We start from the raw sequence: 17114 nt of genomic DNA on the forward strand, positions 1-17114 counted from the left end.
GCCTTTCCTTTCTGCGGTGCTGCCTCGTGAAGCCTGTCTGAAAAAGATCGCACTTGAGCCTACGGTTTGAATCCTGTTTTCTGGATGGGCCCTGGTTTTCTGCCGATTGCTAAACTGTACTTTCTGCGCAGGATTATTCTTTCCAGAATTAAATGCCAGACTTTTCTCAAGCCAGACAGTCACTGCTGACTATCTTGGAATATATTTAATGTAGAAGGCCCAAGTAACTTCAGCTATTTGCTCAGAATGACCTGTTTTAAAAACACGTGTTTAGCCACATGTTTGTCCTAGCAGAATGTAGGGGTGTCAGTGTTTTATGTAATAGAGATCCTTAATTAAACTATGAAAACATGGGGAAAATGCAGTAAGTTCTAGTATTTCCAGGTTTTCGGTTTTGCTTTGCAAAGAATGATATGTAACCTCATTAAGTTCATTAAGGCACCTGAGTTAGCTCACTAAAAACCTGAGGTTTATGTTTTTATGATTTCTTAAGGCTAGGAAAAAACCCAAAAGCGATTGGACAAAGCTTCATTTACTCTGATGGTCTAAATAATAATAGTAATTAAGAACAACTCTTGCAAGATTAGTACATGTTGCAATCTACCTGATTTGCATTTTGAAACTTGCCTGTTTCAGGACTGCTTTATGGTATTTTAGCATGTCACGCTTTGGTAAGATGTGAACCAGTTCCTCAGATAAAAGTAAAACGCTTCCAGTAGTTTCTGGTAGGATGGTTTTTGCCCCTCTTCACGTATATCCGTGAGTCTCCTGACCTTCATGATTATCATAAAAAAGCCATTAAAAGAGGGGTGTGGTGGAAATACTTCACAAATACCGTAGTAGATCAAAACACAGCTTTTGAGGTTAGCCCCCTCTCTGTAATGAGCTGAGCCTTCGTTCTTCAGATTTTGCCGCTGCTGTTGCCTAAAATCCTGTTAAGAAACTCTTTTAACGCAATTTTTGTTGAAGATGCAAGACTGTAATCTGCTCATCACCGACTCTAGAATTCTGTCTTTTTAATGTGGGAAAGTGGTAGGAATAAATGTTTCAAATTTTAGGACGCCTTCCAGCATGGTTAGCAGTGATGCAGATCTTCTGCCAAACAACCGCAAAATTGAAACTAAAAACTTACCAGGCAACTCATAGCTTAGAGTTTGTTGATTTCACTACAGATTACAGGTTTGGAAAAATAAGTAGTCGTTTATGTCTAGAGAAATAACTTCTGTACAGTAACAGGACTATTTCTGCACAACCAAAGTGAAACAAATAAAATGTGTTTTTATGGCTGCAGGCAGGACTGGCATAGGAAATTTATCTCTTTTTTTTTTTTTTTTTTTCCCCTTTTCATTCTGTTATAGCTATGAGGCAGATTTTAGCACTGCTATATTTAAAACAAATGAAAATCTGTTTTGATCCAGTAAGTAGAGCAGGCCAAATACATTCAGAAGAGTTATGTCACTCTAGCTCTGTTGGGGAAGAAAGAAAAAAAAAAGAAAAAAGAATGTTAATAAACACTACGTTGTTAAAATATGTAGTTGGGTACAAAGTGGGTTTTGGTTTGTGTGCCTTTTACAGACTAATATTCCCTAAAAGCCTGCATCGTCAGGATTTGGCATGGTCACTTAAAGAGCAATACCACCCTTTTTTGGCAACTGTAGGACAATGACGAAAATGTGCATTGCATTTTAATGTGTACGTCTTTGGAATAATTCACTTAAACTTCTAATGGCCTAATTTTATACAAACAGTCAGGAGGAATAGATTTCCATGTGCGTCGTGATTTGAGGATGCACAAGTGACGCCAGAGGCCTGGCTTGGCTGGCAGAATCCTTGTTGATGGTGATGGAGAAGTTCTTCTGGAGCCGAGTTTGAGAGAGGAAAGGATTGCTGCGTTTAGTAATATAAACTTATTTAGTCTAGGGACTAGCGCATTAAAAATCATGATACTGAATGTAGGACAAATGCAAAACTAGCACAGCGTTCTCAGAATAATAAATGCTTGGTTTAGACTCTAATCCACCCATCAGGCAGCTCCCTGGAAGGCTGTATGTGCAGTAGGTCTGGTGTGCGGTGCCTGTAGCGAATCCGGATGTTCTGTCTTAAGAGCAGGGAATGTTCACAGTGACAATGATACCAATTAAAATCAAGAAGAAGATTACGATGGTGCTGAGACAAAACCGTGTTCTTCTGAATCAGTTTGAGATTTTCCTCCAGGAATATACATGATCTTTTCCAGTTTAAAGAAGGTAGGAATTCTCTTAACGACTGTCTTGTCCAGACTATGAAGTGAATGCTCAAATTACAGCAAAGGCCATCTGAAAGGTAATTTTTGTTGATCCTCAAGAATAAGAAGGCCTCTTTCTGAATGGCTTGACTGTCTTTGCTACGAAGTCCTTTATAATGTCCTCCCCATATCTGCAGAGTGATAAGCTGAGAGTATTCTTTTACTTTGTCTACAGACAGGATGTTACATTTAAGGCTACACATCTGATTTTTCTTTTAAATCAAGCTGCCGTGCTTGTATGAATCATATTTCCAATTTGTCGTAACTACTGTTATCTTATTGTAATCAAAGTTACCTGAGAAACTGTACCTACACAATGAGCGTTTTTAAAGTGACTCTTTTGGTAGTAACCTATTTATTTAAGGCCTAATACTGTAGTAAATTTGCACCATGATTTTTTTAAAGTCTTATTTATTCAGTGTACTATGAGGTAGGGGGTGCTGCTGTCCTGTCAAAAGACTCAGTCATGCAAAAGTCTGAGTAAAGTGGGAACTTTGAACATGGCTATCTCAGCGTCTGATTTATTTACCGCTTCTTTTTTGTCGGTAAAAATCCCTTTAGTGTTTATAACTCCCTAGAGCGTTTACCTGTTTAAAAAATGTTCCTGAAACTCTGGCATGAAATTACTTTTCATAGCAGCAGCAAGTTAATATTCTATTTTGATGCATTTGTTCTTCGTGGGAAAAAAGCAAGCAAGGACTACTCTGCTTTTTTTCTAGTCGAGATTAAAAAAAGCCAAGTAGTTGACACCGCTTTCAGTGGGTTCTAATAGGCTGTTCAGTTTAACTACAAAAGCCTTTCCAGTATAGGTGTACCCGTGGGGCAAACAGACATCCCTTTGAAGTTTGTTTTGTGGTTTGACTGTAAGATAAATGCCGGAGAGTTTCCAGTGACAGTAGGACTAGTTTAATTCTGTGAGCTTATTTTTTACGCCCCCCCCCTTTTTTTTTTTTAAGGGAGACCTTTGCCTTTATCTTTAAAAGCGAGCAAGTCATGACTTCCTAAGTGATGCTCAATTGTGCTTATGTTATACATAGGCTTATTGGTTGGTTTTTTTTTGTTTCCAAAGGCAATTAGAACATAGAACAAGTCCTAATAGCGAGGTCTAAATTTTGGGAATGTACTTTAATTTCTGTGTAAGAAAAACATTGCTGCCATTAGCTGCTTGTTACTTTTTAGCGCTGCTCCTATTCTGTCTTTTTTCTGCAGTGCACCCACTTCAGGGGCTGGCCTTCATTGAGGAGAATTTTCAGTTGCCGCCTTCTCATCTCTTCTGCAAGTCGGCATCTTTTCTCCTTCGCTGCTCCCAACTATACTGCTTTTCTAAACTTAAATGAAAACCAACACAAGGCCAACGATAACAACGAACAAGTTAGCCCAAGTTTTCTTGTGTAGGCTTTCTCTGATCATCCTTAGGTTTTAGTTTGAATATTTTGGCTGCCTTTTGTTTTGCCTGTTGGCAGGAGAATGTAAAAAAGAAGTTTAACGGCTGTTATTTTGTATTTCCATGGCTCAATTATTTGCCTTGATCTCTGAAAATGCATGCTAACAATCTCCCCTACTTACGTGTGGGGAATGCTGGTTGAAGCATGCTGCCTAATAGGGTCTTAGTATGTAAAATAAATTTATTTTCTGTGTAGGGTGGATTAATCCTTGTTCTGAAAGATAATAACGATTATTATAAAGTCATAGTGGTAACTCTGACTTCGTTTTACGAGGGCAAAATGAATCAGTCCTCAGTCCCAGCAGACCTCATCAGGTTGTTTAGGAAACAGAAATAGATTCTCAAAAGTGAATACAAAACGTTTCCATAAGTAGAAGATTAAATAACAATCTCGAAATGAACCTTTTACAGTTAGTAAATTGGTGTCAATTGCTGTTGGTGCTTTAGTGTGGTGGTATGAACTGCATGTACTATTGTGTAAAAAAATACATTTTTGTTGCAAGCAAAATTAGATACCAAATGCAGAACTCCTTTGAAGGCATGAAAATGCATTATGTATTATGCCATTCATGTAGTGACTTCCTTACCGAATCTTTGAGTGTCTGTTTGAGTATTTGCAAATAAATCTTTCAGGAAAGCTATCTCCAACAATTGCAGAGCAGTTTTGGTATCCTGGTGAACTAATCTCTCATGTTCCCTTCGAGGTCAGCTATCTAGCAGGATTTGGTCAGCAGCTGTCCAATATTAGATTCCCTTGAACATAAGATCGAACAACTAATTTTATTGTGGTCTTATTTACTATTACAGCGTGAAATGCTCGGATATATTTCCAATCTCCTTACTTTCTTGGGCTTCATTCCCAACTTATGGAGGGGAGCGATCGGTAGAAACACTTTGCCTTGCTCTGCCTCTGTTAGGTAGCCAAATTAAGATGTCTTTAACCTGAATTGCCTTTTCAAAAGTGTTTAGCATTTTTCTTCCTCTTTGCTGGTGCGTGCCTGTAGGTGAGCCAACAGCCTGCCAGACGGGATCCTGAGAAAACAGGCCACCTTGGGATGGGTGACGTGCCTGATTTGTTTAGTCTGACCCCGCAGTGCTCTAGTAGAGGGTATAAATACTAAATTAAAGGAGTAAATTGTAGTTTTAATAGCCATGAAATCACACCTTCTCTTTTTTCAGTTTCTTATCATTTTAGCCACTGCTGCAAAACTGTGAAGCCAGAGCCGCTTTGAAAAGCGAGCCATTTCAAACTCGGAGAAGACAGCATGTTTTCCCTGTTATCACCTGCTGTTGGAGCAGCTAGCCTGCTGTGATTGAAATTTTCCTCAAAAATCTGTTTGGTGGGGAGAGTCAGCAAGGAAAAACTCAAAATTAAAAAAAAAAAAAAAAGGGGAAGTTTGCCAAAATTTTTTTTTTTTTGAAAGCAACCAAACCCAGAAATGTCTGCCAACAAGATTATTGTTTTAATAAGCTAGGCTACTATCTTGCCTGTAAACTTGCTGTGCATTTTGAACTGGGGAAGGGGCCAGATAGGCTTTGCTGTACGATAAAATTCAAGGTAACTTCCTTGTACGTTAATTAGCTCGCTCCGCTGCTTCCCAGGAAACATCTGAAAAGTGTCTTTTTTAATAAAGTTCCTTCCAAGCTCATTATACAACGTAATCACCTTCAACCCACTAAGAACTTCAATTTGTACAGCATGTGCATTTGCACAAGCGTATAGCTGGAGGTGAAGGGTTGTGTTCTTCGTTTAGTCTTGTCTAAAGTGATTTGAGCCGTGATAATGTCATTGAAAGAATAGGGTTTAGATGTTGTTGCACATCACCTCTTTTGAGGTCTGCTGTTTTTTGTTAATTGGTTGTGTCAAAAAAACGTTGTACGGTGTTTAATTTGACAGGATAAAGTTTAAGTGCTGATACGCATGTCTGCTATGGTAGAACTAAGTCTCTCAGGTGCACTAAATTTAATAATTTTGTTTGGAAATAAACCCTAGAAACTTCTAATTGAAGTTAACAGATTTTTTTTTAAAAAAACTATAGAAAGTTAACTGTCTTTAGGTAATACTAAATATTTGTAACTTCTGGTTAATGCTTATAAAAGTAACAGCCATACAACAATCTATTGTTGAAATTGTATTTGGAGATGTTCCTGTATAATCCCACATTTATTTTGCAACTCTTAATTGTCTCGATGTTGGGGCACGCTGCAGTTTGGTCAGACCAGAGGCTCCGCTATGTCACAGCACCCTGAAAGAACGCTTTCGCTTACTCCTTGTGACATGAAAGAAGGCAGTGTAAAATTAAGGAATATCCAGAACATGTGGATGAGGACAAAGTTTACTGGTTTCTCCTGTATCTGTGTAAAGTTTCCTTAAAATAACGTAGTGGTCCATGCTTCTGACTTTTGTAGCAGTTGAAATTTTAGAGTATGGGAACTCGGAGCAATGCATTTTAAAAATCTTCTGCAGCGAGTGGGACTTCAAAGTCTGAGCTTTCTACAACAGCCCTTTCAGTTTGACTTCTAAGGTATCTCCAGCGTATCATCCAGAGTGCCTTCCCAGGGAGAAGAAAGCTTTGTACCTCTCCTTCCACCTTTCTTTGCTACTCAAAACTAAATTTGAATTTAAGCTTGGTTTTAACACCTCCAGAAAAAAACTAACAGAAGAAGACGCTGTTTCTTAGTTTCAACCAAGATGTGTAAGTAGCAGGCTTTTATGTAGACATACTGGTTTCAATAGGTTCTATAACCTCACTCTTCTCCATTACTGCATGCTAGTTATTTAATAGACGTTCAAATAAAGCTGCTGCAAATAGGCCTTTTAGTTGACTTTTACCTCAATGGAGCTTTCTCTGCAGGTAGGAGAAAGCTTTGCAGCAGGAGCAGGTTAGAGATTGAAGATAATCTGGGAATGATTCAGAAATTAAGGCATTATTTCAGTGATTTGACAGCCTACAGGTTGGAAAATGGAAACGACTACAGGACTGGTAGCGAAAAAATGAATATATGTGAAAACTAAGATAGTTGGGGTGGAAATAAAGTTTTGAGTTTATTCCAATCCTTCCAGCTCACGTGTTCATCTCCCTCATAGAACAGGGGGAAGGTCTGACATACGAAATGACGAGTCTGGGCGGCATTGATAAAAACTGCAGCCTTGAAACTGAACGGAAGGCCAGTGGGTGTTTTGTTTGCCATCTGCTGAGGTTGACCCAGAAGGCTTCCAGAGCATGTACTTTCTCCAGTATTTTGACATCATATGAACTTGTTGAAACTCTGAAATGAAGTACAAGTAAGGATCGGGGCTTTTGTGGAAAATGGAATCAAATGAAATATGGTTTCATAGTAGAATTCAGTAGATTTTAGAGTTTGTGCCAAAATAATGTTCTGAAGTAAGCAGAAGGAAGGAGTGCCACTCAATCTGTTGGACTTTAGTGAACTGCACTTTCAGTTGTGTGTCATTCGATTTCATAGGAGCTGGAGAATGGAAAATACTACAGGTTTTGCAGCATGCTAAGGCGCAGGTTGAAGAGGAGTCAATAGTAGGTTATGATAAAACAAGGGCTTCTTGGTTGTTGTAAGGTACTAATGGAGTTGCATGGACAACGTTCTTGGAACCAGTCTGTTATTAATATCTGTGAACTTGGAAGCGTAAGTGGTGTGTGCTGCGTATCAGCAAGTTTCATACCTAGGACATCATCAGAACAAGTGAGGATCAGAAAATAATCAGGAGAAACTGAATGATTTTGACAGTAAGGGGGTGATTTAGGATGAAAATAAGCATGAATAGAAGACTGTGCACTTAAGGACTACGAAAAAGAATTCTGCTTTTTTGTCAGAGAGGGCAGGTGGTTGGTTCACCACTTGGAAGGAAAAGATGCATTGGCAATAACAGGAATGTAGTGGGATGTAAAGGAGTGACATACTGAAATAGCCTTTGAAATAGCTGTGGATTGAAATAGCCTTTAATACCCGCCCTACCGATGATCCATGCAGATGTTAGTATGGGAATTGGATCGTATACTTTGATTTGCTTTTGGATTACTGAACAAAACAAACAAACAAGAGCCACAAAATGTTAGGTGTGTAAATAATAGAATTTAAGAATGGTGGATGCATTTATAAAGTTTGCTTGTACTTGTGGAACCTGTTTTCAGAGCTCTGCAGGAAGAATTTGTAGTGAAGCTAGGCTGATAACTGCTCACTGCTGGAATTTTGGATTCCTTTGAGGGGTACACGAAGCATTTCTCCCCAGGGAACCTCAAGAGCAAAGATAGTAAAAAGAGTGTTGTCTTGATGACACAGTCTGTTGGCTTCTTACAACAGAAGGGGCTGATAGGGGAAAAATGGAAGATAGCATGTTTCATCTTTAGTACCGAAATTTGGATAGAATAGGAGAAGCAGCAGCATGTCCAATTTCTATATCCTTTTAGTAGTTACTTAGCTATGGGCTAAAATGACTGAGTGTATACAGGTTTTAATTTAAAAAAATATGCCTGGAACAGAGAATATTAACACCAACTTCAGAGTTTCATTGTTTTCTTCTTTTCGGTCAGTGGTTTGTGTTCATTAGGAAAGCTGGGAAGGCAATTCCGAACAGGAGGCTTTATTCAGTAAATTCAGCCCTTCCGCTCTGCTAGGAAACAGGGACAAGCAGCCAGCAATTCTTGACAAGGTTTTATCCTAAACTTTTCTTATAGGTGCCTGAATAGGAATGAAAGACAATGGGTCAGATTATTTTAATAGCAAACCTGCTTGCCCCACAAAAGACTTGCTCCGTCTCTGACCTTCAGTGCAGAATTTTCCTTACTGTTAACAAACCAGGGTGTTAATCTCGACTATCTAAAATAAAACTGGTGTTGTGTTTAGTTTGGCTTCTAGCGTAGCTTCAATTCTCAGTTTACGAGAAGTAGAAGGGAGTTTTGTGGTGGGATGTGTGTGTGTGTACGTATGTGTGGTGGGGGTGGTTTTTTTCCTTCCCACACCCATCCTTGAGGAGGTTAGCTTCAGATTGTGATCTGTTTTAAGTCTTTTTCTCCCACCCTTTACCTCTTGTTAATTATGTCTTTCCATATTTCTGGAGTCATTTAAATGACTTTGAAAAATGTTTGGCTTAATTAGCTATTTTTCCCAGAATTCAATACATATTCTTCTGTGGGGAAGTTCTTGCCTCAAGGTGTTTTTAAGTTTAAAAAAAACCCAACAAACCAAACACTTTGGAAAAGTGAAGAAAACAAAAATCTTCAGTAGTTTTCTGCAGAAAGGAAGTGGTGTGAAAATTCCTCTGAGCTCAGTTAACCTTTTGGGTTCCAGTAGTTGGGAGGATTTTGACATTTGGCTTGTTTCATTGGAGAGAAATTGTCATTAGACCAAGAGACTGTTGGCTTCACACGATGGGTATTTGCCATTTTCACGGCCATCTATGCTGAGAGGCTGTCAAAAACAGGTGTCGCAGTCTGAGTTTTACATAGCAGTTCTTAATAGATGATTTTCTGCCGAGCTTTTCAGTCTGGGGGCCGCGCCATGGTCCCTTCCAGTGAAAGGAACTATATGGCTTCTTGTCAGTAAGGTGCTTATTAACAATGACTTGCACATGGGGCAGTAAGTCTACAGGAAGCCCCACTGAGGTTGGTGAAAATATGTATGGATTAAATATGTATTTAGTGCAGGCGGTGTGTGCACAATGTGCGTGTGACTGTGTTTGAGTTGCTTGAGAACGAAACAGAGATGAGGGAACAGAAAGTTCTGTGATGTAAAGACTGGTAGAAATACCCCTTCCTTAGGATAACAGGAAATTAGATATTTGCTGATGCCACTCAAAAACATCAGCTGGGAATTTAGGGTAATAATAATTCCATAATTCCAAATGCAGATGATTTAAATAACTTCCCTACAACCGATTTGATTTGTTATGGTGGGATCTGTACACCCAATGGCAGCTTTGGACCTGTTTCATATTCTGCATCATCTTGCTTGCTGCTTGCTTGCTTGTTGCTCGGTTCCTTATCTGGCTTTGCTCGCCCGTCTGAGGGACGGAATCGCTAAAAGATGTCATGTCACCTCAAATCCTCATTCTGCCCATCTGTTTAATGCCTCGCTGTTTGATAGCTGCGAAGGGTTGCTGTTGAGTCTGGGTTGGCCTTAGCTAGCAATCAGTTTAAACCTTGCATACGGTCTTTACATTCATGCAGAGAGGGTCCTGCACTTGGCCACAGTCTGACATTTAGAGTCCTTATACTGGAATTTAGTGGAAATTAGCTGGACTGCTACCCCAGCTTCCCAAGATGTAGTGTATCCTACCGTCCAACAGCCTTACATATAAATTAAATCCAGTGCCAAGGATGGGAGTGATATGCAGAGGTTGGGCAGGTGTACCATCACCGATCAACACATCAACCAACATGCCACATGGAATAAAGATAACGGAAACTTTTTAGATAATTAACAAGGTATAAAACCTGTTATAAGAAGTCAAGGTTGTATCCTCTTGTACAACAAAACATACTAAAGTGTTTTCTTCTTTTTAGTCCAAGTGGTAAGAAGTTCAGAAGCAAGCCTCAGTTGGCAAGATACCTGGGAAACACTGTTGATCTCAGCAGTTTTGACTTCAGAACGGGAAAGATGATGCCCAGTAAATTGCAGAAGAACAAACAGAGACTAAGGAATGATTCTCTCAATCAAAATAAGGTTTGTTAGTAAATACTGTGTTTAAGGATATCCTAAGAATTTCCTTTCCTGTAGTTCATTTAGCAATTTCTTTTCTGCTTAAAGCAGTCTGCTTCTAAGATGTACATGTATGTTTAATTATTAGTAGTGGTAGAGATGTAAATTTATAAATAGAAGGAATACTCTGCTACTACCAAGGAAATATCAAGGTGAGGTTAAGTATGAATCCAAAGTTTGAGTAATTCAGGAGTTGGCTTGTGACTAAGAACCTCAGTGCTGGTCATCTACCTGAATGATATTCTTCTAAATGGGAAAAGTTAGGACTGTTGACACCAAGAGATTCTCCTGTGCAAGGCTTCAAATTTCTATGTTCATCTTCCTGTTCTGAGATGAAATAGTTCACATTTTTAACGTGTGCACTATGTGCCAGGAAGCTTGTTTTCTGAGGCAAATGCATTTATCTGTCCGAATCTGGCTGGCTGTGTACAACTTAACCAGGCCGGGTGTTTTTAAGGTTGGGCCTTTCTCAATTCATCTGATTGTTCCCTTATTGTCTATTGCTTTTTGAACAACAGTGTATCCTTTTGAATACTGAAGAAAATGTGTGTAGTAGATGAAAAATAAAAGACTGAAGCATACAGAAGTGAAATATAGCACACAGGGACATGACAAGGAAATTCAGCTGACTCTCAGATAATATGTTCCTGGACAAACTTTAGAAACCTCATACAACAGTTTGAAAGGATTTCTGTAACAACCTGCAGTGTTTTCTTTTTGAAGTGTTTTTATTCTTCAGGATTTCGTAACTTACAGTAGCACATGAAAAGACCTAACGAGTTATAGCTATGTCTTGTGCACTGATGTTTTTTGTCATCTGCCGTTTGTAATGTGTGAACCACACATTTCATGCTGATTTCTTTCTTTGTTTGGAGCACGTGTTCAAATTATTTCATATTTTCTTCCCACAGACATAAGACTTTCAAATAATAGGACATTTGGTGGTAGTCCAAGGAAAGGTTTTGGTTAGCCTCTTTGCATGAGCAGAAATTACAAAATTTGGTATATAATATCTGAATGAGTCTGTGCTCACTTGGCTTTCCCGGGATCTTAGATTACTTGAATGTTGCTCACGGTAGCTCTGTTAAATACACGATTAGAAATCAATGCCTTTTTTAGGTAAATACCATTTATTATAGCTAAGTGACTGAATGCGGAACTTGTGAGCTTTCAAGAATCGCTGCACTATGCTTGCGATAGTTAACAATGAGATTTCAAATTATTCCTGAAGTTTGTTTTCTTCCACAGACACTGAAAGAGAATAGTTGTGGCCGTCTTCTCCTCCGCCTTGCAGCTGGGGTCCATAAAAGACAGACTTGCCTAGGCAAGTTTGTGTATAAACTTGCTCATGTTTTATGGGTTGTTTGTTTTCGTACAAACAGTTTACCGCAAATGTTTCTAAATTCTTTGGCTCCCCTTGTGTTTCAAGAAGGAATATCAAAATATACTTGAGTCTTCTTTCTGGGACGTGTCTAGGCAGTGAGATTTATGCAGCTGGTGGATGGAAATTCTCTCTTGCCGTACTTCTAACTTTCGAGATTCTCGTCACTAGCAGATTAGAACTCAATGTCAGGATTGACATACTAATGCCACCTGGCGTAAAATGGCACTGAGGATAATATATGCTAATGAATGCTCTCCATTTTGTGATGGTAATGCACAACAGCGTACACGACACGGAAATAGTCTAGGAAAATCCTTATCTCCGATCTTCGCCTTCTGCATTCTTACTGCCCTTTCGGTATTGGCAATAAAGGTATATATTTGATAGATGTACTTACTTTAGAGCCGCAGGAGGAGTTTTTCTTCAGCCCATACTGATCTTGACACTGTTTTCTCTGTAAACATTTTTACCTTTCACTTGCAAATGAAGTCGCTTTATTTATATGAAGTGCTTTTGGAGAGATAATGAAATCAGGAATACAATTGAATATGGATCCAGTAGATACAGCATACTGCTCTGCTTACAAAAATATGCTTATCAATTCTTTCTATTGAAAAGAAAACATAATAGAGAGTGCTGGTTAAACGTGCTGGCTGGTTATAAGTGTCTCCTTAGGTTAAAGGATGGATTAGGTTAATGGAAATACATTGCTGAGTTTTTATAACATTTTTATGTCCGGGGCACATTGATGCTTCTGGAAATACATGTCAGTGGACTGAAATTCTTTTGGAAACCATTGTGGGAGGATAAAATACTCCTAATGAGTAAAAATAAGCAGAGAACGTTGATATTTCTGCTGTCTGATACATTGCTATAGTTCCCAGAGTAGGAAGAGATTTTGTTTCATGATAACAGTCAAGCAATGGAAAAGCCCAAAGTATGTCTGTGTTTCTGAAGGCTGAAGTTTTGTAGGTGTGCCTAAAAGTGAATATTCTGAGCTTAATCGCCATCTGAAACGAAGTAATCTGTGGCTGACATGTGAAATATGTAGATAGTGTCTTGGTCGTGAGGATCTTTGTTACTTATTTCTATTAGGATGTACTTGAAGCTTTTCCTTTGTCATGGATAAATCTTATGTATGGCTGGCTTATGATTTGTTGTGAAAAAGAATTTCTCGGAATATGAGTCGCCTCCTGTTAAAATATGGTAATTTTTTTCCCTGTACATCTGAAGATCTGCAGGTGCTGGAGATGGGTGAGCTTTGCAAGTTTCTGTACTAAAGAGTTTACATCTGTTGTTTAAAACTCAGTGCCGCAAATGAGAGACTGTTTATTTAGGATGAGATCAGAAAGCCCAGATGTGACTACGATTAGAAAGGAAATAAAGTAGGAAAGTAGGAAGGTTGTAATTACAGTACTTAGGAATTGATCTGTTCTTAGTGTAAACAGTTTATCCTATTTTCTAGTATGTAGCCTTGATAAAAAGTATATGGGATATCCACTGCTTGAACCTGTATTTCCTGCATAGTTCGTAACTCATCAGAGTTTCACTTTAATTCTGGGGGCCATATCATTAATATAGCTGAATTTTCTTAAGTTCTCACACTGCCTGAAGGAATCTCCCTTTTTATTTTTCTAAGTTTAACGGATTTATGTTTTAACTTCTCTTTAAGGCCAAAAGGAACCTGTAAATATTTTTCGTGAACTTGAAATGAAGACCTTTGTTCTAGAAATGTTTGCTAAACCAGATTTTTCATATGGCAGATGGCTCTGTAATGTTATTGGTTTTCTCAGTTTTAATAGCTATTTCACCACTAATACTGATGCTACTGCCCAGAATGCCCTGGGGGCACGGACTTCAAAGCGTCAAGTAGTACTTTGAACGTAATGTCACAAGATCAGGGGATGCGAAGCTTGTAGGATAGGCAAGGTCTATCAGGGTTCTGGACTGAATTAAGTTACGTGGTTTGAGGAAAGCTCATTGTCAAAACACTTTGTGCAAATATAAGTACAGGCGATTACTGTCTAGCTCTGGTTGGTGATTCTGTGCTCATCAGAGATGTTTTCATTATATATGAAAAAGTCTAACGTTGGGCTTACTATTGTCATCATCGGGGGGAAAAAAGTTTGAGCCCATAACCAGTATCCATCAAAGTATCTGAAAGTATTTTTCTAGCGTACTGGGTCTTCCTGGGTGAAACATTAGGAGAAGACTGATGTCTAGATTTATTTATAAGCTTAGATTCTCACTTTTGCTTTGTATAAAAAGGTCTGATGACTTCCGTGCTAATTGAACGGTAATTTCTCTGTTTGGTTAAAGCTATGAAGTGTCATCAGGCAGAAGTACTTATGCCCTGTTGCCGTTTGCTCTGACCACGGAAACCCTGGTCCCAGTTCGACGAGCATCAACAGTGTGTTAGGGATGGAGCCAAAGGTGGAGATCTCTGAAGGTCTGCTGCTTTGCCCATTGGAAAGCAGTAACATTGCAAGACATGGAGACTAGTTAGTTTCTGGCTGTAAGTTTATAAACCACAAATGAATGAATTTCTGAAGAAAACTTCCATTGGGATTTGTGATTTTAGCCTTATTATATTTTAAAGAGTTAACTGCTACCTGGAAATGATGAAGAAAAGGGACACGTAAAATAACGAGGTATATTTAAAGGAGTGGTAGGAACAGAGACTTGTGATCAGAATTGCTCCCATTGAAAAGAATCAATTTCTAGAACTCTTTCAGAATTCACCTGTATGTTCTAGCCTTTTTTTTCTGTTGGTCTGGAAAACTGTTTTTGTTCTTATGGGAGCATGCGCAAATGAGTATTAAGCAAGGATTCCCAAAATGCTACGGCGCTAATTTATAAAATGAGTGTATGGATAGAGTCATACTGTTGAATAGCTAAGAATATGCATAGTGCTCTTGATAGATCACCTTCTTTACCATCATTTAGATTATCTTGAGATGCCTAGATAAATATGAAGCGCTATTCTTATGTTTCTTCCTATCAATTACATTCCTTAGAATTACGTGGAGGAATTCCTTATTTTTTTCTACCAGGAAGGATCTAATAGTGCCATGTCATCCTGGAGAGGTTATAGAAAGAGGCTCTTCCCTTGCCTCTCCCCCGACCCAACAGAAGTATCGAGCAGTTGGATAGGAGCAGCCAATATAATAACCACTGTAGTGTGTAAGGATGTATTTTGGGATTAAGTGGCTTGCCTGCAGAATGGTGTTCATGATGAAGATTACTTTCTCTGGAGTGCAGAGATGATACTCTCTTTATTGCTGGTTTATAGATTACGCACTGTACACGCATAGGAAGAATGACTTCACACTCAGTTGCTCCTCAGCCATCCCCCTTGCAGTAACAGAGGTGTGCTAAAATACAGGACGTTCTGATGATGGAGGAACTACCCTGTCAGATTGCTCTAGCAAAGCTCCAAAAGGAGGGATACATACTTTTAAAATAAGAATTTAATCTGAGACAGATGCAGTGAAGAGATGGCTTATTACGTAATAAGCCTAAGCCCTTTCACGATATTTTTAATTTCATTTTTATGCAGATCATTAGAGAATATCTATAGTCAGTATTCTAGCTTTCAGCATCTGGAATTCCAGAGTGTTCAGTTTAGGAACAAACAATTTGTAAAGAAACATGTGCTCAAGGGTTCTTAACACAGCCTCTTTTATGAAGTCACGTTGTCCAGATCGTATAATCTAAATATGGAGGACTTGAAGATTGAGATTTAATTCCCTTTTCTAAGCCCAAGAGATTGCATTTTCTCACAAAATTAGGAGTCTAAGTAAATCCTAATGAAAACTTTTTTACCGTCATCCTTGGATGGATTCTAATATCGGTGTTCGTTGTGTAACTTCGGAGCTATGATCTCACAGCCAGTTATAAAGCTTCTGAGATCTGAAATACCGCATAATAACTTTTTTTCTTCCTTTTGAAGAAAGTAGAGGTAAACTTTTAAAAAGTAAAAGCTTAACCATTTTCCTTTGTGGGAAATTAGATACGGCAATTAACGTATTGAAGCGCTTAGCACTCTCCTGCAAAATAGAGAACACGCTGTTTGATACGCGTTCATTGGGAAAATGTGTATTTAAAATAAACAAAAATGTTTGTTTTAAGTATCTGTCTTGTGTGGATATAATCAGTTCACAAACCTGATAAAAACTAACTTTGTCAAAAGACTTGCTCAAGTTGATACAGTTTTAGATTCTTTCCAGAATAAATTCCTGCACTTAAGAATTGTTTGACGTAGGAATTGCTTAGGAAATTTGTGACCAAAGTTATGTAGGAAGTTGCTGTCCTTTAAGACTTGGAACTCTATAAACTATTTGCTACAAACATATTTTCATGAAGCTTTGGAGATTTCATTTTGACATCCGGTTGTGAAGCCGTCTTTTTTCAGAATGAACAATTAACATACATTTTAACAAAAGAAAAGATGAACTTTCAAGCGGTTTGATTCTTCCCAAGAAGGTGAAAATGTGTGGAGCCAGTTAAGTGTTATATATGTTTTTCTTTACAATGGATGACTCTAAAGGTTAGTTAAGAACAGCATTTAAGGGAAATCTTTACTCCAAAAAAGGCCTCCTTCTTTTGCACATCAGTAGAAGAGGGTGAATCCAAGTTTTGCATAAGTTTGGTTAAGTCACTTTTTTTCTTTTTTTAACAGGGAAAACCAGACTTAAATACAACTTTACCAATCAGGCAAACTGCATCAATTTTCAAGCAACCAGTCACCAAAGTTACCAATCATCCTAGTAACAAAGTAAGATCTGATCCCCAGCGAGTGACGGAGCAGCCGCGACAGGTAAGAATTAAATCTGTTTCCATTGTTACTGCTCAGAAAGCTGAAACAGTGTTCTTGTTTTCAGCTGGCTTCAATTACAGATGAGAATTCCTATCTTGAAGGTTACTTATAGACATGTGTGCAATACATACAATTTTAAAAAAAATACAGAAATAACAGTCAGTTCATATTGAGATTAATATTTCTTATTCCAAAACTTCATTCATATTTGATTACCACATTCCTCTTGAAATTCAGATGTACGCTGTACTGCTGCAATTGGGTATCAAATGTAAATTTTCATGTTCAGCTTCTTAATAGAAGTTTCTATAAAATACGCAGTTCTCATCAAGAAGTAATACTTCTCTTTTATATAGAAGAACTTTGTGCAAAATCAATAAAAATTTGTATTTTAAATCCCTCTTTTTTCACTCTGCTATAAATACAAACCACAGTAACATAAACTCATCTTACACAAGTTCTCCTT

The 17114-nt window shown here is 38.2% G+C and overlaps 1 protein-coding gene across 1 annotated transcript in view; it reads left to right on the plus strand.

Annotated features, from left to right (window-relative positions):
- The window catches only part of MBD2 (methyl-CpG binding domain protein 2), a 38965-nt gene that overhangs the window by 2476 nt on the left and 19375 nt on the right, over window positions 1-17114 (plus strand). Inside the window, exons 2-3 of the mRNA XM_074569845.1 lie at window positions 10250-10409; window positions 16511-16648. Of these exons, the coding sequence (XP_074425946.1) occupies window positions 10250-10409; window positions 16511-16648 (298 nt within the window). The remainder of the gene's footprint in view (window positions 1-10249; window positions 10410-16510; window positions 16649-17114) is intronic.

This window comes from Larus michahellis, chromosome Z, assembly GCF_964199755.1.
Source record: "Larus michahellis chromosome Z, bLarMic1.1, whole genome shotgun sequence".
Lineage (NCBI taxonomy): Eukaryota > Metazoa > Chordata > Aves > Charadriiformes > Laridae > Larus > Larus michahellis.